The 22,991-nt window shown below is 36.2% G+C and overlaps 2 protein-coding genes across 3 annotated transcripts; both read right to left on the reverse strand.

The window, feature by feature from the left end:
* Positions 1–264: 264 nt before the first annotated feature.
* Positions 265–4,210, reverse strand: ube2al (ubiquitin conjugating enzyme E2 A, like). 2 transcript variants are annotated; one of them, XM_026294630.1, is made up of 6 exons: positions 4,032–4,210; positions 2,190–2,270; positions 2,050–2,075; positions 1,481–1,570; positions 1,317–1,405; positions 265–1,075 (listed from the first exon to the last, which is right to left on the reverse strand). In XM_026294630.1, exons 1-6 carry the CDS (start codon positions 4,073–4,075, stop codon positions 947–949), a joined length of 459 nt encoding a protein of 152 aa, XP_026150415.1. In that variant the 5' UTR covers positions 4,076–4,210; the 3' UTR covers positions 265–946. The 2 variants fall into 2 exon arrangements, with proteins under 2 accessions (XP_026150415.1, XP_026150416.1); XM_026294631.1 differs by lacking the exon at positions 4,032–4,210 and adding an exon at positions 3,065–3,529.
* A 765-nt stretch (positions 4,211–4,975) lies between these two features.
* On the reverse strand, positions 4,976–21,124 carry ankrd10b (ankyrin repeat domain 10b). The gene is made up of 6 exons (XM_026294767.2): positions 20,710–21,124; positions 19,742–19,894; positions 17,377–17,468; positions 8,383–8,642; positions 7,695–7,802; positions 4,976–5,501 (listed from the first exon to the last, which is right to left on the reverse strand). Exons 1-6 carry the CDS (start codon positions 20,905–20,907, stop codon positions 5,275–5,277), a joined length of 1,038 nt encoding a protein of 345 aa, XP_026150552.1. The 5' UTR covers positions 20,908–21,124; the 3' UTR covers positions 4,976–5,274.
* Positions 21,125–22,991: the final 1,867 nt, after the last annotated feature.

Genomic DNA, 22,991 nt, shown 5'->3' on the forward strand with positions numbered 1-22,991 from the left:
CTCAAAGGATTACAGCAAGAATTTTAACTCTCATGTTAAACCACAACTGTATAGTACTCCTATTCAGTGAAACAATTACATTTGTTAAAAAAAAAAAAAAAAAAAAAAACATGGCTTACCTGATGAGCTGTGCCGCAAACTGATTTTGTGGGTCTTCCTGAATCACACATCCTGATACAGCATTAGTATTAACTCCTATCAAAGCAAGAAAACTAATATTTAGGTCAGACATTGAGTTTGTATTTACAATAAAAACTTTTCTCATAAGGATGAACTTGCTTTTTTTATTTACAAGTGCTGAAAAAAATGACATGGGGAACAACCAGTGCAAAATCTGTACATAAATTCGGTTGTAGGTTTCTTATATACACGAGTACTGAACAGGAACGTGAATACACTCTTTCTGTCATGCATGTAACAGAGATCACAACACAGCAAACACAGTGTAAAGATGTCTGATTTAGTTGTAGTCCATGATGCTCAGGCTGCTCATTCTCCCAAGAAAAAGGCAAGGTGATCACATAGGAGGCCAGAAGAACTGCCATGTGAAAACAAACTTAACAGACCAGGGGTACAATAGAAAAAGACCCATAACGTAATTGATACATCCTATAAGACAACTGACATAATTAGTTTATGGGAGTTATTACAGCAAATTTGAAGAAATTGGAATTTTTTGGGTTATTGCCAACAAGTCCATATTACAAAACATCAAGGCAAAAATCAGCACATTTCCCTTGATGGACTGGAAAAGGGGATACAACAAAAATAATCAATCCCTCTTAGCAGGCAAAAAAAAAAAAATCTGTGAAGGTAAGTTGAAGGTAAAGTGCATAAAAGCTTAAAATCAAAAGGTTGGGGGCCCAAAAATTAAGAGGTACTCCACTAAAACTCGCAGCACACACACAGCTTAACAACAGGTAGAGCAGCTATCAGGATTGTCAGGTCAACTGTCTCTCCAGCTTTGTTCTACAATGGCAGACACTCGCTTCTCATACTCCCGCTTATTCTCCTGGTAGAGCTGGGCTGCCTGACTGTTGGCTGGACTGTTGGGGTTTGGTTCATCAAGCAAAGACTGAGGAGAAATAAGATAAATACTAAATGTGAGCATGTTTCAGGCAAAAATAAACAACCTACATTAATACATCAATCCACTTGGTCACACAACTTCACACATTGCAGATGTCAGTGGGTTTTTATTGTATCTGTTATAACTTTAATTTTATTCAGGTTCATTAGGAAGTGACACCATAACCTTGTCATCTACAAAAATTAATTTTGGTGATTCTGCTCTTTTAGCAGGTATCACTTGTTACCTGGATCGATGTGAGAATAGAGGATACATCATAAGTGGGACTCCAGCGATTTTGTAGGATGTCCAAACATATACTTCCATCTGCATAGACTAGAGAAAAACAATTACATACTAACCCAAAATATCAGTAACACTATAATAAAGTACATAATACAATATTCTTACCATTTGGATGAAACATCTTTGACACAAATCGTACTGTCGGAGGTTTGTTGGGGTATTCTTCTGTGAATTCTACAGTTAGTTTAAATGTACCTATGACAAAGACACAAAAGATATTTGGGCCAATGGATCTAACTGTCTGGTTGAGGTGAGGAATATTTCAAGGCCAAAAAAACATGTTGGTGCAGTGACTTTTCCTAACTTAAGCAAAATCCTCCTTCTACCAACATGAAATATTACAGGTTCAACAATTACAGAAAAACTAAGAATAATCTTCAAAGGGAAATTAAAGACTGATTTGACAGAACAGTATAGTTAGCTGTTAGTGAGATACTTTGATGTGTCATACAAACTTGAGAACACAAGGCAAAAATAATGATACTAAATTGGATTTTGGGCAAAGCTATCACTTCAAGACAAATACACAACAAAAGTAATTGTCTGGCAACTGGTATCAGTGTAAAAATAATCTAAATAGTGGTGGGTTTGGATGTGGTAAAGCTTTGCATGGGCTAAAGAGGCATATACACAAAATAGGTCCAGTCCAGTCCAGACCACAGTGAGTTACTTACCATCCTCAAAAGGAGTTCCTTCAGGGCTGTGAGATCAGAAAAAAAGATTTATTGTCGTTACATTTCACACACACTCAATATGTTTACTTGAGGAAAAAAATATTTTCAGAGACAATTGTGACTATGTTTCCATGTCTTACCCAAATATGACTGCATTCCACACCATGATGTTGTTTTCAGATGGGGCACCACTAACACCAGCAGGAGGATCCTCTTGCAGCCTTCATTACAAAATTATAAGAAATAATATTATGACAGGACTGCTAAAATATATTCCTCCAACAGTAACCAGATACTACAAAAGAATTGCCCCTCTTAGTATTTAGTCACAGCTAAATTTGATACTTTACATTAATTTAAAACGTGGCTGATGGAGGGAGCAGCAGACATCAAGCTACACTCAGCTGACTAAAGGGCTGCATTAAAAATGATCTTGATTACTGTGGCATTTACACACTAATCCTAGATGATGTTTAGGTTTTTGCAAAATGCAAATCAGCTTTTCTTTTGCTTTGAACTATATATAGAGGACAACAGCATCTAAACCAGTTAGTGTATAAATCCATTAACAAATATTGCACTTTACAGTACAGTTGACAACTTAACACCTTAAGTTTTTATCAGAGATACACATAAAATGAATGCCATCACTAACTAGTTAGCAACTAGTGTGCTCTACAGAGACAGCCACGTTGTGCCACCCTAAACTCCAGATAACTTAATTCTGGGTAAGTCACACAAATAAATTCAAATTAAGATACATAAACTGAGTATCTGTCTTTCTGATTCCCATACAACCAACCTCTCACTAGTATCACAATGAGAAATTAAGCTTCAGCATTATTTAATTAGTGGTACATGCCTCATAATAGGCTTGACACAAAAGATATATTTTGTTAAAGATTGACACAAAAATAATTACTTACTCCCTTTAAAATAAGATATAAGGCAACTACTGAATTGTTACTGGTCAGCGTAAAATAATTGTAAATTACAGACAGTTTCAATAACTTACTGAGAAACATTTCTGGCCTCAAATCATTTCCCACATTCCCATACCAGAAAGTCATGTAACGTTAGCTCCACTCTTGCGTGTCAGAACTTAAAAGATGAGAGCTAACACTCAGGGGGCAAGCAAGAATTCAAAAACTGCTTACATTTACAGCTAGACGAAAATATGTTTGTAGAAATGTATTTGCTTATAAAAGTAAGTTGTACTGTGAGACTATAAGGGAAAACAACAACACAGTGCTCGGTTACCGGTAGGACAAAACAGCTTGACGCTAACTTAAGAAAACAGCCTGAGTAGACACTATGGCCACCGCTGTGGCTTCATACCGCTCGTCTGAAATTTGAGAATAACACTTTGTGATGTTTATTCTCGTGAATCTGCTCCCGATTAAGTTTCTCGCTTTATATCTAGTAAACTTTGACTAAGTAAGGAGCGTATAAATTCCACACACCTAACGTTAACGCTGGCTAGCAACGTACAACAACATTACAAAATTATTACAAAAAACTGCGTTGGAAACTAAATTAACACATTAGTGGCAGCCACGTTTCATTATATATATCTTGACAAAGGATAAAATGGCCAACCGGTGACTTGTCAAAGACACGTAGCTAGCGTTAAACACCACCTTTTTGTGTGTTAAGTAGCTAGCAGCAGTAAACGCCGACTCTAAATCTAAAGCCGACTATCCTGCTAACAGGTAGCAGCTAGCACCGTTAGCTTCTAACTAGCTACAGGCGGAGCGCCACAGCTAAATTTGTGTTAACGTCATGTCACCTAAATGTTTCCTGTTCTTATAAACACAAAATCACTAGAGTGTTTAAGATAATACTACATTTCATGGCAGGGACTGTCTAATTAATAGATTCTTATTAAAACATATGGGCTAGCTATGCCAGGGCTAACGTTAGCAGTTTTTGACAAATCATAGCTAACTTACGTTAGCGGCATCGGCATAATTTCGACTCACCGTTTAAAATCTCTCATAAGTCTCCTTCTGGCTGGGGTTGACATGGCTAAACTCGCAAAATACGTGTTAAGAACCCAGATACGTTACGAAGGGTTATTTTACCAAAATATTATGTTGTATTTTAATAGTTATTTGACACCTTCACAATAACCCAGTTGGTCCTAACCGGACTCGTTCCGTCGTTCCTGCGATATAATCCTCATTCGCTGGTTAGCCCAGCTAGGTTTACAGGACGGTACCATGTCACGCATAGAGGTGAGCCAATGTGAATGCTAACATGCCAAAAAAAATGTAAGTATTTATCATTCCAAACCTGCATTTTAGATGCAGTGCACAACATACCTCGTCAAAATGAATTTCGTTATACCCAGCAAGATACATGACTCTAATGTAATTTAATTATATTTATTTAATAGCATTTGTTTTTCTCACCCGTCCTCGTTGAGAGCGTGGTCTGTCACGGGGCGTGGTCAGAGTGACGTAGTGTTTGTGCAGCGCTGTGCTGATGAAGGTCGCTCCCGCTGACAGGTGATTGCTGGGAGTACAGCACCACTGCTGTGCCTCCACACGTGAGGCTGTAGTGGGACCGCCTCGTCTTCAACTACAGCCATATTCTGAGTAATCCAGACTAACTCACTCTTTGATTAATACAGTTACATACGGAGTCCTACATGAAAACATGGACCGCAATACATTTCGCAAGTCATGTTTAAAACCTGTCTGGTTTATACCACCATTTTCTATGCAGTGAACAAAGTTCATGCAGAGAATTCATACAGAGCTTCCAAGACATCATTGCCAGGGTAGAGGTTGATTGTAAACAATGGAAGCGGTCACAATATAAAATGAAGAGTAAAACTTTTAACTTTGATTAAACTTATTTTAATTAATGTGTAACATGGGATGTACCTAAATTGGGAATCACACAACTTCTAGCATAGACAAAAATTAAATTTAAGAATTGGCAGTGGTTCAATACAGATGCTTAGTGTACATCAGAACAATAGTATATGCAATCTACCCAAACCTTAATAAGCTAAATAAACACTTTCTCTTCAACACAAAAATCAACTTCTTAATCAGCTTTAGCAGGTACAAATTTCAGATCCATCCAACAATGGACCTGCCCTTTATAACAAATCATTTTAATAACACTCAGTGGCATTAAGGCAAATAAATGCTTGTTTAGTCTTATATGAGATTTACACAAAAAGATCAGACTTTTAACAGGATCCTTTGTACTTTAGGATCCATGATAAAGAAGCATGGTGCTAAACATAGCATGGTCATACAACTGCTCTGCTTTCACAGACTTCTGGTGCTCCACCTGGCTGCCTGCAGTGCTGTTGATCTCAGATAAGTCACTGTAGATGTGCTGGCTGCAGAGGGCTTCTGCTGCTGGGTCATACCCAAATGGAAGCTGATTGAGAGGACTTGAGCAAAAATCCTCACCGTCTCTTTCACCTGCCACTGGAAATGAGACAAATAGTCAAAATGCATATAAATAATACATCATATAGGCCATATTTCTCATGTTATAAATACACAGGGAGGCAGGAAAAGCAGCAAAAAATTGATTTTGTTTCGCACAACTATTGAAAAGGTGCTGTTTATGAGCAGTTTGCCATAATTAGATTATGACTACATTTCAACACTGAAAAAACATGTCCTTTGAATTGCAAAAATGTTGATCAATAAGTTGCAAAATATGTTCCAGCCTTTTATAGCCCGACAACCTAAGAACCTGTTTTAAATAGGTCACATCCTGATCAGTGGTTGCCTTGGCATGCAGTTATTGCTGTATGACACAGTGACCTAGTTCTGTTTCCTCAGTGGTACAAAAAAAAAAACATTGAAAATCTTTCAGACATATGCCTTAGTCCAAAAATGTAAACAGGCAGCAGTGATTAGTGACATTATGTTCATGTTCACTATTCCTTTAAATGAATCTGAAAATGATTCCCACAAATTCCATCAAGAGAATTAGGCAGATGCATGAGAACACATCAAGAAAACAAAGGTCACCACAATCACGTTTATAAAATTTATCAACATTTAATGATTTCACACAATGAAGTACAAAGCTAAACCTGCTCAGTACCAAGCACTTAATTCTTAATTAAATGACTATACACTCAACCGCCTGGCATGTAAAATGACACCACCTTTAACATCAAACAGTACTACAAAACACAAAGAAATTCCCTTACCAGTATCTATAAAAGTTAAAAATAATGTACATGAAGTTATTCTAACTATTCAATACAGCTCAAGAAATAAGGCTTTTTGCAAGGCATAGAAATCCATGCAAACCTTCTTGAGCAGTACTGTTGATTTATAACCACTGATTGTAAAATAGCCAAATACCGAATTCCAAATCAGACTTGGTATTATCATACAGATGTGCAAGCCTCACTTGTTACTTAAAAACTTTGCAAACACACAGTAAACATTAACCATACATGAGAATCAATTATGCACAAAGCCAAAATGAACACAGGAAGAACAGGGTAGCAACCAAATTCCAAGCTTATGGACTACTATATTTTAGTACACAATATCTACAAACTACAAAAAAGCCGCACAGTGAATAGTTTATACTTTACAAGGTACATTCATAATAGGATATGCTTTGGCCTAAAGTTATTCTTAAATGTAAAAAGCTGCTGCTAATGCATGATAGCAGGTAACACTAGGAGACGTTTCCTCAGTGTATATAACTTTTCCTTATCACTAATCAAACATTATTTACAAATCGGGAATAGTTGAGTTCATTTAATAAACTCAGCTAGGGAAAAACATTTCCCTAAATATTACATGTGAATGTATACTAATAGTGCTATTTTAAGCCATTTATTTTGATAGAACTGTTAAGAAACATTTTTTCTAGCCATGAATATATAACAGCTTCAGCCATTCCAACACATAGTCAAACCTCTAATGAAAATTCACTGATGGTTCCAGCAGAAGGCCAGTGACAACAATGCTTTCCCTTTCCTACAGTATTACGCATAAATTGAGAAGGAATTAAGGTTGGTTTGAAATGCAACCAAGACACTTTTTCTCCATTAAGCCAATATGATATATTTGTACTGGTAATGCAACTTCAGAAGGATATTCCAAAAATGTTACTATCTAGGACTGTGTTGAATAATTGTGCAAAACAAAATGAATCTGCTTATAATAAAAACTAAAAAAGATTACACAACAATTTTCTGTATAACTTGGCAGATCTATTAAATATGACTGCATAACAAAAAGAAATCTTAATACTTTGATCCATCGGAGTATAATCAGGTCCATGGACAAGTAGAAAATACAGCACTCACACCTTTCAAATTTAGCCAACAAGCAAATAAAGAAAAAAAAAAGTATTATGCAAAGAAAAAAAAAAAAAAACATCGCAAAGTGATTTTAAAAAGCTATACTGCACAAATTGGAATATTAAGAGTGTGTCACTACAAACACAGGCCATCTACAGATAGGCATAAGAGTTGGTGCAGCGACAAGGGGTTTGCATTGATGCCACAGTGATGACCTCCAGCTCTTTAGTTGCAGGGCTCGACCTGTCCTGTCCCCCCTGGTTCTCACACTGATCCATGAGCCCTGGCCCTTGAGATGGTGCAAACCCATTCAGCCCAAATGCAAAGGGTCCTGGCCCACCTGAGGTTACAGTAGCTGCCAACTCCATATTGATGCTCTCCATCTGGGCTTCTCCAGCTCCACCCAGTGGGCTATTCCCATTCAGCAACTCTGGTGGCATGCCCAAACCTAGGAGAAAGGTGAATACAAAAATTAAACTATCAATGATATTTGAAATAAATGTTTACACGTTTCAATACACTCAAAGAGGTGACAGGTTTTTCAAAATTAGTGAACGTGCTTATCGCCATTGGATAACTGTGGCTGCTAGTCTTTAAATCACATGCAGGCTTCTAGTTGCAAATGTAAAATAGTCACCATTCTAAGCTGCAACAATCCCTTCACTCTCACGTCCTTCAACACATGGCATCATGACACTTCATTAAATGAACATTTAATTTTCTAATACTAAAAGAAGGCAATCAGAGTTTAACAGTAGCGTTAAGTGTGGACTATATGTAGAGAATGGATTCTTTTAGGCCTACATATACGATGCATAAACACCCATTTTACACCAGTCTAATTTTGTGTTTAGTCATAGGCAGAACCTACACTGAGCAGTCCTGTTTGTTGCATGTACAGCAGTCTTAGCTACAGTAATAGTACACAGTCGAGCTTAAATGTGCTGATGTCTTTCTTTCCAAAAAACTTGCAAAGGCATTAAAACCCAAAAGTAACTACGAATAGATTGATTAGCTTAGTGACCTACCATTAGGTCTAGCCTTCTTCACTGGGTTTGTTTCAATGCCATCGAATGACCTCTTTCTGTTGGGCATGCCATTCAAGAAGCTGCGTCCCTGGATGGTGGGGTGGCCCCCATTCTGGGTCACGCCATTCATAAAGGCCCCGTTATGCGACTGAGCCATGTTTTGTTGGAAGTTCTGGGCATTGGAGAGAATCTCAGCACACTCCTGGAATCCCTGGGCATGGGCCAGGTCAGCAGCAGTCAGCCCACTGGCATTCCTCATGCTGCACAATAAGAAGGAGGAGTGTTAGAAACACTCAGTGTATATTTGATGAACACAAAAAAAAAAAAAAAAAAAAAAAAAAAATAGACACGCCCAGGCGCGCGCACACAAGCACACACATACAGACTTAAGCAAATATTCGCGCACACACAGACAGACACAGATGTATAGAAATAGCCTGTGCTGCTCTACTCTCATATCCTCTTCGTCATCTTCATGAGAGATGACGACTGATCCCTTTTGGATCATTTGCATCATAGAACTTATATCTTGAAAGAGTTTCCATATAATCAGGGAAACATGTCTGCTGCAAAAGGACATGATTAAGACATCTAAAGATATGCAGCAATTTACTTTAGGGCCAGAGTACCTGAAACAATCCGACAAATTGGACAGGCTGATTAAGTTCAAGATCCACTGAATCCAAAGGACATCATTGCTGAGCCAGTGTGACATCAAGGAGAATTATGCAAAGTACGAAAAGTCCTGGTAATCTCAGGCTTCCACTAATGATACTGTTCAAGGATTTCTGCATCAAAGTTCCAGGGAATGGTGATGACATTGCTGCATAAAAGGAGCCTGGACAGAACACTGATGTATGGTGTATATAAATGGATTGTGGGTAAAGACAAAGGACTTCATAGAAAATATGTTTTCCAGAAAAGACGGATGCAACAGCTTAGCATGGAAAGACAGCAGAACTCTCCCAAAACTAGTACAAGACTTTTTATCCAAAGGACGGGAGAATGTAATGTAATCTTCAGAGGTAACATAAGAAAAATCAATGGTTAGGACTGAGAATGGTAGACAAGGAAACTGCAACTTTCAAGAATCAGAAATTCAGGAGTCTTCTCTTCAAAGGTGTTTCAAGAAAGATGAATAAGAACTGGAAGAGAAATAGCTCTAGTACTGTACTGTAAGAGACATTTTTGTCTCTGCAATGTGCCTATTTGTGTTAATCATATCCAGTTGCAGCAGGAATGAGATTACTTGAGTGCAATAATGAATGAGTAAACAGTAGTGTGGTACAGGTTTTCAATTTTCAGACCTGTCCATGTATTGTAAGGAAGCCATTTCACTATATAGAGTCAAAATATATAGTGAATATATATATATATATATATATAAAAACAATGACAGATACTAGTCTTTTCAATGCCAATAAATACTACATAAAAATAAACAATTTCGTCTATGTGTACTTGCTGTTACTTAGAAAATAAGTTGTCATCAATTTTCTCCTGCAGCTGTTAAATTTACATGCAGGAAAATGTCTGCCAGTTAGCTCTATAGAAGAATATAGAAAATATCTAACTACTGTAACTTCTAGATGGCTGCTAGCTTAATGATGGGATTTCCCTCCTCTCCATTGCCAGTTATGGAACAATACTGGACTTGTCCGGAGTGTAAATGTCATTGCACTACAAAATGAGTTCTCTAAGCAAACAGCAACTTCTTTGTCAAAGAAATGGGACTCCTGGTCCTAATCCAGGCTTGTAAGTTAATATTGAAATATCAAGAAAAGAAAAGAAAACTTAATCAGGAGGCTATATATATATATATATAAACTACAGTAGAGAATAGATAATGTCAATCTGTAGTAAATAAAATTACATGCTTGATAGATCCAATAATGCCTTCTCTGTTTAAGTATTTACTGTTAAAAGGTGTCTCAAACTAAGTGACACTGACTTCCACACAATGAGACAGAATTTTAGGAACATGATTACTGTTTAGTCATTCATTTTATCTAGAAATTGTTCTTTCTCTGCATATTCATTCAAGAGAAACATTTCAAAAGCTAGTGCACATAAAAAACATTTTTGTAAAAAATTCATGATTTAAAAAAAACAAAAAAAGTAAAATTCACACAATAACTTGTTGCATATTTCCCGTCCCCTTGAAAATTAACGCTTCCAAATGATTATTTCAAGAAGTTACATTAATACCAACAACCATTTTGTGATAAGGTCTCATTAAGGGAATATAAATCCTGCTATTTAAATGCCATTGCCTGCTGTTTGTAACATTAAATTAGTTCAACAACTTTAGCATTCACAAAACAAAATCAATCTTTTTTTGAATAGAACTAGTTTCCTAAGCAAAGCAGTATGGATCAGAGACCCATACATAACCAAAAACATTACCATGAGTAAAATATTTTTTCTGTATTATTTTAAAATCAGGTACTAACAGTGACATTTGTTGCCATTTTGTTTTATGCTACACAAAGTATGTGTTGCCCAGAGGAAGACCAGTTTTGGCATGCAGCCTCTGGAGCCATATATGTGACAATCTTTCTGCCGCTCCAAATGATACTTAATGTCAGTTTTTGAATATTAAAAAAAAAAGAAAAAAAGAAAAAAAAAAAACTTAAGGTGACTACTAAGTCCACCTTTCAATCCAGTAAAAGAGCTTCAGTTTATTGACAAAGCAGTCGCTGCAGATTATTAAGTGTGGTCATGTGCAGGTCTTGCACTGCTGTAGTGTTACAACAGCAGATGTTTATGGAGCATTTTTATGGCTTGAATATACAAAAAGAGGGAGCTAGACAATCCGAAAGAGAATTTGAAGTGTCTAGGAGTGCCTGAACCACTTTGAACTGAATTGTACTTACTGTAAAGAGAAATGAAAATTTGTGAAAAATCTCAATATGTTTGAAGGTAATCCTGTAGTTGCATATTTTCAGTACATTTCTTCTTCTACAATTAGTTCTTTGACCTTTTAGCTTAATGACTAATTCATAACTTTAAGGAAATAATCTGCTTCTAATAAGAAAAACATTCAAAACACTGATTCCCCTAGTGAGACCTAATATCTACATAATGCAATGGTCCAACAAAATGGATATACACTAATTAACCCATAGCTGATATAGAAATTTAAAAAGGAAGCGTTAATTCTTTGTAAATGCCTGTTATGCTTTGCTTTTCCGTCCTAAGCACACAATATGTCTTCTCTAACTATCATCTAACCTTCCAGAGGCAGCCTATTATCATGCTACAATGTTGACATGGGACTCACGTGATTAAACCTGTCCATATAAAGGGCTCCTATGGTTAGTTCACAAAAATAAATAAAATAAAAAAAGACTAGATACAGGAACAATCATGGATAATAAGCAAAGCATGCAGGTATAAAACTTTAGTTTTGATTTATAAAAACCTAGCATTAAAACCAATCACCGCAAGAAATACCTCAACAGTTTGCCAGTGTGTAGATAGGAAGCGATAGTGAGAACACTCAATGCCACAACAGTGCGGCTATCCCAGGGAACGGGGCAGACTCAGCAGTGTCTATTCTCCCCCTTTCTAGGATTACTTGAAAAAACCAAGTCATTTCCAATTCAATTGCTGCAAAACATTAAGACGTACGGTTCTGTTTCTGTTAACAGTATAGAAAACTTTTTTTTTTTGTAACTTATTGTCACTTTCATAAAGAAAAAGGTGACAAAGATTAGATGTCAAAACAGACTATGATATTGTATAGGGTTAATACTGTGACATACAAAATAAAACATTTCTGTGTATAAAGTAAAATATTTAGTACAGTGAAATGACAGTGAATAACCATTGCAACAAGATGAGTGTTAGCATTAAACAGTTAATAGTTCAATACATATTTCTATGAAAATCTAACCCATTTCACTCTGCTGCTCTAAGCCTCTGTCTCTGCACTACTGTCATCACTGGCAGCCTCTTAACACTGTCCTACCAGCAGCTAGCTTTTTAATGGACAACCTTAGCATGAGGCTCATGACAAATAGAAGAAAAAGTTTTGCTGTAATGTTTGCTTTAACACAATTTAGGAGGAGTTCTGGAAACTAGAGGTTGCGTAATGATTGTGATCTAAGTCTTTTGAACCCAGCTAGATTCAGATTTGGTCACAATGAAAGATATCACAGTTAGAGCACTGTTCTACCATTATTTTTATGCCTTTTATGAACTATTCAAGATTTGTATTTAAACAGAGCAAGGTAAAGTTACATTAAATTTTGTCCTATTAAGCTATGTTCAGTTTTTATGTTGTGCTTAGGAAATTTTTCCATTTGGGTATGTAAGGTCATATTGTTTGTTGATTGTTAAAATTAAATTAAATTTAGCATCTGGATTTGTCTCATTAGGATTATTATATGTATACAGGGCATGAAGTGGGCAAATAAAAACAAGTGTTTTAATTCAGATGTGATACGGTTTGCCTGAAGACATGCATCACACAATGAGACTTCATTCTTCTGTCAATGAACAACACTGACGCCTTTGTCCAGAGCCAGGACTCTCTAGTGACAGAGTTTTCAAGAAAAAAAATATGTAGATGGTTGGGCCGAAGGAAATGGGGAAGAGCCACCAATAAAAGGACTCTCAAGACTTTTGTCTTTTCCCGTGAGCTTGTATTGGCAGATGCCAATACAAAAAAGCAGAGAAAGTACAGGCTGCAAAGTGATCTGAAATCTATTTCAAGCATTCAATAAGACTGTTTCGGAATAATGATTGGGGCCACAATACTTCCTTTCTATTGAGGTGTGTTCAAGCATAACAGAAGATGTCAAGTGGAGCAAAGTGAAGATCAAAAGACAAAGGCGCTTCACTCAAAAATTCTCAAAGAAAGCCAACAAGATGAGGATGCAGTTAAGGAGGAATCTGGAAAAAGTTCTGGAGTTCTTTCATGTCATGCTGTGACATCTGACAATAGCAAGGATTTAAATCTTGCTTAGTGTAAATATCTTTAATGTGATGCAGAAAAGTGTTTGTGTGAAGCAACAGCTAAAGTAATACCTTGCTTAAAGGTTGTAGTTGGAGGTCTTTTGTACTAGGTATTTGGGGCAAATTTCAATCCAGAATGAATGATACTCCATTTAAGGTGGTAGAGTGGATCTTTTATAGACAGCGGACACACTCCAGTGTGCATCTGTCATTGAGCCTCAAGTGTTTAGATAAGCTGTTTGTCTTTAGGTATTTCACTGCTTACAAGAGCACAAAGGAGCTTCTTATATGTGTGTGCAAGTTGAGAGCTTACACGCTTTTTCAAAGATAAATAGAAAGAAATCACTGCACAGGGCTGACCAGGCCAAGATCCTGAAGATCTTCAAGGACAGAGTGAAAATGAGTTGATATGCAGTTAAATGTTCAAGTAACGTTGAAAAGAGAATCTCAGGAAATCCGAGAAAGAAAAATATATAAATGCCCAATATTAATGTAACTAAATTGGAATCTTTCTGGAAATACAAAACATAATATTTTTCTCTGTGTTTAGGAAAGATTATAATTGTGTAAGACAATAGATAATATGCCCATTGTGTAAACAGTTAAAGAGAAAAAGCAAAAGCTAGCAATGGTTTAAATTCTTCTAAAACGATTTCCATATTTTGTTAAATATCTGAATGCCATGTAATTTGTAATACAAAGGTTACTGACAAAAAACAACTATTATATTGTATATACATTATATTATGTTGATTTTTTTTAGTGCAAAAGAGGTATAACAGGTGAAAAAGTTGAAATAGAATTATATTTAAACTATTTGAACATATTTGTGTGAATATAAAAAGGGGTTAATTGTAATTAAATTAATTTTTTTTTTTTATTTTTAACATAGATAATTTATAATATGTAAATATACACCAGTAATCATTCAGACTGAAATTTCATATAATTACATTGCACAGGGGACACACATCTTGTATGTCAAAAAATATTAGTAATCCAGAATAACAGATACACTGAAAGATAGTATAGTATTTAAGTTGATTTAAATTCTAATTCAAAACTATTTTTTTTCATTCAGCCTGTGTGTATACATTTATCGACTTTTTTTAAATTAAAAGGCAATATAACAAAGACTATTCATCTTTATTATTAATAAGTCAAGACATAAGAAAGAAATTAATATCATTGGTACCAGATATTTGAACAAAAATGTGATTTTGTCATGAGCCTCATTCCCACCGTCTTCCCCTGTCTTAGTTTCCCTCCCAGTTGTCCCTACTACATGTCATAAGTTAAAAAAAATAAAATAAAATAAATAAACAAACAAATAAATAAATAACTTGATAATAGACTAAACTAAATACAATATCTGTAATCTGCAGGGGGGGAAAAAAAAATCACAATCATTTTCATTATAAACAGTACTCATCAGCTGATAACCAAATGCACATTACATTATCTCAACAACAAAACCAATTATGAAATATGTCTGTGCAAAGGTATTCAGTGTAATTTGCTTAACAGTCAAAGCAACCAGAGGTTTCACGTACTATGCAAAATTATGGTTTGAATAAGAGTAAAAATCAACTTGTCTTAACTGTCAAGATCAATCTCAACCCATAACAATTGTATTTTATTTGAATTTCTTCAATTTTAGTTAGCAACTTATGGGGCATGCAGTCTGTGGAACCAAGAGAAAGAAATGTTTACGTTTGCGCTGTAAAAACATGTACTGAAAGGTATTGTACATGTATTAGCAACTTCACATATATTCCTGAATCCAGAAGTAACTAGAGACACACGCGTCTTTAGGTTCAGTCTGGTGTCATAATAGAAAACAGTGTTTATAAATGTTAAATACATGTACCATATATGGAAGAACATGCAATATTTTGCTGTGGTATTTCTGATAAACTTTAGTGCAACAACTAATATGGCCCTCAGACTTAATATAAGACAATTTTCCCTACTGACAGCATAAAGCTACAAACAAACTGCATTTGTAAACTTACTGGTTGCTTTGGTTTTTGTACTTTGGTATTTGTACTTTTTGTACAATGGTATCAGAAAGAAAAGTCAAACTTTGTTGCAAGAACTAAAACTGCAAATACACAAGAGTTTAGCCGAAAAGGAAAATTTGGTCAAATCACTGTCGAAACTGATGAATCCATCAATATTTAACCTCAGTGGTTCTTCATCAAAATACCAGTTATACACACTGCAAATAAATAAATTAAATTATGATTAAGTACAAGTAAGACACAGCACAAAAATTAAGGATTATAAAGTACAATTCTGCCAGCAGGTAAATTTAGTGCTTAGTTTGTTGGCCATGACTGAAGACACTGTGTAATTATTTTAATCACCCTGCAGGTTTCAATCTAAATTTAGAAAACAGGAATGATGGGTTATATCTCTTCTTCCTTTGTTCACACCTCAGCTGCACCAAAAACAAGCTGCAATATTAACAAAGAACAAAAGCAGCTGCCAACTGCAAAGGTGTGCCTAAGGTAAACTATTTAAAATGAAAAGGTGGCTGAATTCATAATGTATGATCTTGCCACCCATAATACTTATTTTTATTTTATCATCTTACACTAAGATAAATACCTGTATGGTTTTAGTCAAATTTCACCTGTCCTAAAATTTTTTTTTTAAATTGACTATAGCAAAAACAAGAGTCAAAGCTTGTGTTGTCTCCTAAAAGTGTAAAGCATGAAAATGGTTTTGTATAATTTTTATGATGCAGTTTCATTCTATGCAACAGAAATATCATCTTTTCTTTCTGATATTAAAAAGAGCTATGGAAAAAGAGGCAATGTGCATTTTGTTATCCAGTCAAGCTGCATATGTAAGACACTCAACAAATGTTAACAAAGAAAACCACACTCTAGATTTAACAAAGATCATGCAATATGGTCTACTAGGCTAAAACAGTTTATTAACCTTTACATTAAGTTGTCCTCGTGACTGTATAATAATAAAGCAGGAATTACAAGACTGTTTAAGATTAACTGTCAGGTGCCATGTTTAATATCTCCTTTTACTAACATTAATTTTGCTTAGAGTCTGCTGAAGGTAAATAAAAAGTACCGATGAATCATTCTCAGTTCAATATCTCTTAGCTAATTATTACACACAGAGGGCAACTTAATGTGAATTGTTGCAACAATAAACAACAATTTCAAGGATTAACAAAAAGTGTCACATTTTCAAGTGAGCACCACCAATTCTTTCAAAACGTACTAACAACTTATGAACTCATGAAACTGCGATGAGCTGAAGTGGTTAATGCTCTCTTTAAAAAGGCATTTATTCATGTAAGCACACTTATTTCCAACATGTCTTACTATAAGCATTGTTTTTATCTTATACTATTGTGGGATAGTTACTCCACTTTCATTGAATGATTTTTATTTGCCTCACCAATCTTGTCATGTTTTCATCCTGTCAATCATTTTGTAACTTTGTTTTAAAAATACTGCATCAATAAGTATTTGTATATTTTTATATAACATGCTATTCATATTGCATGTAACAATACAAGCTTGCAAACTGTTGCAAGCTAACTAAAACTTAATGTTCCTATTATAATTCCTGCTTACTCTTGCTGTTCATTACATTTCATTGTCATTACTTAAAAGACGCTGAGTGATGTACTTCTTACACAGTTTAAAGTGACTGATGGTTTAAGTACCTTTTATTAGAGTAGCGACTTTCAGTCTTGGTATGTATAAAAAGACGATCGCATCAAAAATATAATGTTCTAAATTACTTCAACTTCCACAAATTGATATTTGTTTATTCTTCTTCAGTTACTGGTCAAATATGGTCAGGCCTGTAAAGTTCATTTGCAGATTCTTTGACTTACTGAGCTGCAACACTGTTAAACCTGCATATAAATCTAGTATTAAATTTTATTACTGCTCAGATATGAGTTTGGTGGTGATCCCTTGTAAAGGTGTAACTAAGATGTTGGATAGTACAGAGGAGAAGAAATGAGGACACAGGACTGCTCCCAGGACTTACTCAGCTTTCGCTCCCTGAATCAAGAGAGCGTTGATACAATCCAGACTGCCCGCACGAGCAGCCTTGTGGATGGGCGTCTCGCCCACATAGTCCTAAGTGATGACAAAACACTCCAGTTACACACACAGAAAAGCATGATTGTACTGTGCACAAGAACTGTAGCAAGAACCACAACACTACTGACTCAGATACTAAATATATACATGAGTAAACTTTCATCAAAAATACCCTGCCTTACTGCCTCCTCTAATATTCCAAGGATAGAAAAAGACAGCAGGAAAGATAACAGGGTGTAACACTGCAGGGCAGCACCTGAACTTTTCACCCTGACTGCACTGCCACCCACACACATTTACATTTACACATGAGTAAGCAGATGGAAGAAGAAGACATATACACACACACACACACAAAAAAAAGAAACTGTCTCTAAACACTCTGCAATGTGGGCTGTGCTCAAGTACTAGTGGTCGACCGATATGGGTTTTCTCCAACTGATACCGATGCCGATATTTAGAAATCAGGGCAGCCGATAGCCGATATATGATGCCGATTTGTTTGGCCAATTTTTATTTTCCCCCTTCATCTCACAAGGTATAAAGTGCCCAGGAATAAAAAGTGTATTGTTATGTTTGTAGTCCTTTTTTGTCCTTGCTTCTACATTACTCCACATTATTCCATGCACATAACAATCCTAATGTTTTGGAAAAAAAACAGGATTGATTTATTGCAGGGTACCTGTCATGATCCTTATGTTTGGTATCAGTTTGTTGACAGACACTGCTATAATTCAAAAGGGCCATAGTCTAAGAATATGCGTAAACAAATATGTGCAACAAGTCATTTGCATGTGAAAGTAGAAAAGTGCGCAGTTCAGACAAAACTTCTGGCTAAAACGTGCACATTAACTTTCCTCAATAAAAGTGTATTTTTAGGTGGGAGCATCGTGCCCGTGTTGCATGTGTCAGACGCACACACACACATTTATTGAGGAACGTTATCCTGCGTGTTTTAGCGAGAATATTCGTCTGTATTTCACACACGTTTCTATTTTCACATCTGTTGCACACATGACTTTCAGCGTCAATTCTAATATGCTACAATGTAATTACGCGTTGGAAATGAATGGTTTTCAACGGCCATCATTAGCTGAAGCTGTGTGTATGCGATTATAATAATTTAGCCGCTGGGCTTGTTAGCATGTTTTGGTACCCGTGTCTATAGCCTAAACTACAGCTTGATAACAATACAGACCAGACAATCGCTCTCCAAAAGTTGCTTCATATTCAACCAATGAAATGTATAAGGCTAAATTAAAAACGAAAGATAAGTACTTTCTTACCGTTTTTGGACGCTTTTCACCTCACTAAACACTGGTGGTGACAACCTGCTTGTAGCAACACGTCTTCACGTGTTCCACAACAACGCTTAACTGGTCGCAGATGTGCCTGCCTATAAATCGGCCAAATTTGCAGTGAAATCGGCCAATGCCGATTAATTAAAATGTGCAAAAAAATCGGCCGATTAATCGGCTCTGCCGATAGATTCGTCGACCTCTATCAAGCACCATGCTATTTTACTGTACTCCAACATCCATGTCAAGTTTTTATACAGCCAAGGCAGGTAAAGTCGCAAATCAGGTGTTCCTTTCAATGGATGCTGAACAAATTCCAAGCCACTTTATAGTAATTAGTTTCATGATGACGACAGCACATTATGTCATCATGACCTAGTAATCTGATTTTCACAGCAGTGCAGCAGAGCATAAAATTTTAGCCCTGCAGCCTGAATCTAAAATACTTGATAAGAATAAGACATGACAATTAAAAAGTACACAGAAAATCACAGGGTCTGATTAAATTCATAATGTAACATCTTGCCACCCATAACACTTATTTATTTTTATCATTTTATACTAATATAATTATTTGTATGTTTTTAAACAAATTTCACGTCCTAAAAAAAAAATATAGAAACAACCTGTATATAGGTCGAATGAAGGAGCATGTATCAACATTACACCCCAAGTTAACAAGAAATCCTCCTTGATAGGATCAGTCAGAGCTCAGCCTCCCAGTGTTCTAGTCTTTTTACTCTAAGGTACATGTTCCTGTATACATCTTCAATTTGTTTAGATAGTAATTTGCTGTTACTTGTTGAATTACAAGTAATTTAAGATCCCTTTGTAATGTGTGTATATAATATATGTCATATATATATATATGCATCTATCCAGGAAATATCAGCAAGGGAAATTCCTGTGAACTTACTTGACTTGCTGAGAAACTTTCAAAAGTGCCAAACTTAGCGATTTAATTCTGGTGTATAGCGTGCACATGTGTTAAGGGTGCACTGGATGTCATACCTGTCTGTTAATATCTGCACCAGCTTGAAGTAGCCATAACAAGCACTCAGGGTGGCCCCCAAATGCAGCAATGTGCGTGGGCGTCTGTGCAAATCTGGAGGTCACTATATTCACACCACAGCCCACCTGAACCAGACGCATCACACACTCCAACTGTGAAGACAGGAAGCAAAGCATGGACAAATTATAAGACAGCAGCAGTGATTCATTTGTTGTTACAGCAACTGGTTAGAGGCAACACTGTAAATTAAAAAAACTGTAACTGTAAAACTATGTAAACTGCTGGCCCATCCTTTCCAAGGCGTAGCTAGTTATGGTAAAACAAATCTTAGCACATTCATGGGCGTGGGTGTCCAAGAAAGGTCAATAAACAGTTCGTTAGAAATGAGTCATTAACGCTGAAAGTTGGAAGTCAGATTTACAATATAATTTAATAGGAAAACATTAACGCTACACAGATAAAATAATATATATATATATATAATAATTGACAATTAGATAACGTTAGTCTGGTTCTGCATCATTTTAAGGTGTTTCTCAATAACATAGCTAACTAATGTTTAACTTAACTAGCTAGCTAATGTTAATTAAACTCATTAACCGACGTTAACGTTTTACTGCCGCCGTCTCGTTAAACGTTAACGGCTATTGAGTTACCGTTAAAATTTTCCCGCTCAACGTTACGGTTTTTACTCGCAAAATCTTAATTATATAAAGGATATGACAAAGTCGTCGCACACAAACGTGCGTTTTTACAAACAAAATCCGTTTTCTAACGAGCAGCGTTATTTTCACGTTAATAGCCCATTGTCTGCCGAGCTAGTTAGCTGTCTCTCTGGCTAACAGTTCAGGAAATGGCCGAGGCGAGGCTCATGTCGGAGAGCGCTGAGACTCACTCTGGACACCGTCTCACCAAAAATGTTCAGCAACAGAAACCTGCTCCGTGTAGCACTAAACGAGGCAGATACCTTTCCGAAATGAGCGGCCCAGTGTACGGGTGTCCAGCCGTAAAACGTGTCCTCCACTGTGAGGTCAGCGGGGTTTGAGGTGCACTGAAGGAGGGAGCACAAGGCACCGACATCTCCATCCCTGCACGCCCGATGAAGAGGGAAGCGGCTGTTTAAGACCTCCTCACTAGAGAACCCCGACTCCACTCCCACCGACATTGTTGCAGATCGGCGCTAATAAAGAAAAAAGCCTAGCAGCTAACTACCTACTCCTGCACAGACGACTAAATGAGCAGCTATTGTTTGACTGTAGTCGCCGCAGGGCGCCTATCTACCGGGACACACACCGCCCAGGCTGGTGTGTCTTTCTGCCTGACAACACGGAGCAGACAGAGCACCCGTCGAGGAGAAACTTGAGAACCGACGGGAGAACCGCAAACTCCGGACTGGATTACACCTCCTGGTACTCTGGCGTTTCTTGGTGGAGGTTAGCGACAGTGTTAGCGCCACCTCCAGGACGGGAGAGGAAGTCTTCTTCTTTTTCCGCCGCCTCTTCGTCGTTTAAAATACAAGCAGACAATACAAGTTCACACTCACCCTTTAGAATAAAAACAGAAAAAATACATTTTGGTTTGCAAATTTACACTTGTTAGACACTTTTCTAAGAACAATATAAGGTAAAAATGTATGATTGATAAAGAGTAGGCTATGCGTGAGTGGAGGAACATAATAGTCCTTTGTTTTTAAGATGAATTAATGGTTCACTAACACTAGGGGGCAGAAGTACATCAAAACAAGTAATGAAGCAACTTATTCTTCTACACAAACAGCTGTGATTTTGTTTAGTACACCTGGCCCTAACTAATGGAGTCGAATACAGTAGTTATGAAATAAATCCTAGTTTCATAAATGTCCACCTCACATACATTTCTCAGTATATCTACTATGTTATTCTAATTTTGGATTTGATTATCATTTGCTGTTCTACTTTATGGTAAAAACAATTCCTTAATGTTAAATTTAAAAAAAAAAACTTGATCATCACATATTGGATAAAATGATCATCTCATATTTTAACTTGTGTATATTCTTTCCTTATTAGTAGTTCCTGTTATGTAAATTAAACTTTTGAATTATTACCTGGAGTCTTCATCTCACAACCAGACTCATCCCAGTGACATGAAGACTGCAAAATATTTACAACTGCCAAAATCTCACCAGAAATATTTAGCATCCTTTAAGTTAAAAAGCTAGTAAATGACGTAAGTAAAAAAATCCTAATTTTTAAGCCAATTACACACTGTTTCATTTTTACCACAAGATGGTGGTATACAACAAGAACTGAGCAAACACAAGTGATGTTCTGCACCAACAGTGATACCAGAATATCTGCTTTTATTTGTTACCATACTAATGTATTTAGAATAGCAAATGAACGAATACAGTATAAATCCAAATGTGCATATTCTCTGTTATGAACTAATGGCCTAATTCAGAGTAATGTAGCTAAATTATATTGCAGGATTATAATTAGTGGGTGAGCGCCAGAGTTTTTTTTTTTTTTTCAAGGGTTTTAAATGAAGAGGATGTTAATGAATCACATCCTGGTATCACTGTGATGACGCCATACCCCACATCATTAAACAAAAATTTAGCATGCTTTGGGAGGCAATTCATTCTCGAGTTTTCCCAGGTCCTCTCACGCCACTCAGTTCAACAAGTGGCATCTAGGTCAGTATTTATAGATTTTGACACTAATTAGTGTGAGACCACACAACAGTGTGCAGAAATATTTTCAGCAGGAGGAGCAGGAGTTCATACCTTTCCCTTTTCCACCACTGTCCCAACTGTCTATCAAGCAAAATAAATTGTTTATCACACACATTTTTTAGAATATAGATGATGTGCCAAATACAGAACAGAATATATCATTTATTGTATATAATGTAGAAGAACATTTTGATACATTTTGTATTCAAATGCACAAATTTAAAAGGATATAACGTGGCTATATTAAATTGACCATTAGTATTACACAGTCAATATGGCTGCTTTATCAGCAGTGGTGCAGTGTTGTTCAGGGCATGGTTCTGATGCACACAAAGTAGTTTACATAAAAATGCTGCAAAACTGAGTAAGTTATAGCATAATGCAATGCCACTGTACAATAAAACACAATACTCACAATAACTGTTCCTGTTAATACATTTATTTAACCCTTGTGATACTGATTGAGCTAAATACCACAGGACAGTTACAATTTCTGAGTACAAAAGCTCAGATAAAATTCATAGAGCTTTTTG

The sequence above is a fragment of the Mastacembelus armatus genome, chromosome 21 (genome assembly GCF_900324485.2).
Source record: "Mastacembelus armatus chromosome 21, fMasArm1.2, whole genome shotgun sequence".
Classification (NCBI taxonomy): Eukaryota; Metazoa; Chordata; class Actinopteri; order Synbranchiformes; family Mastacembelidae; genus Mastacembelus; species Mastacembelus armatus.

Bases quoted from the DNA above. Each gene is read 5' to 3' on its own strand.
- ube2al (XM_026294630.1), bottom strand. From the start codon at position 4,075: ATGTCAACCCCAGCCAGAAGGAGACTTATGAGAGATTTTAAACG. The intron at 2,076-2,189 runs GTAAGACATGGA...CTGATCTCACAG, and splicing joins TGGAATGCAGTCATATTTGG to CCCTGAAGGAACTCCTTTTG. The intron at 1,571-2,049 runs GTAAGTAACTCA...TCTTTGTCATAG, and splicing joins AGGAACTCCTTTTGAGGATG to GTACATTTAAACTAACTGTA.
- ankrd10b (XM_026294767.2), bottom strand. From the start codon at position 20,907: ATGTCGGTGGGAGTGGAGTCGGGGTTCTCTAGTGAGGAGGTCTTAAAC. The intron at 7,803-8,382 runs GTAGGTCACTAA...CCTTTCTCCTAG, and splicing joins GAAGAAGGCTAGACCTAATG to GTTTGGGCATGCCACCAGAG. The intron at 5,502-7,694 runs GTGGGCCAGGAC...TCTCATTTCCAG, and splicing joins GGCAGCTACTGTAACCTCAG to TGGCAGGTGAAAGAGACGGT.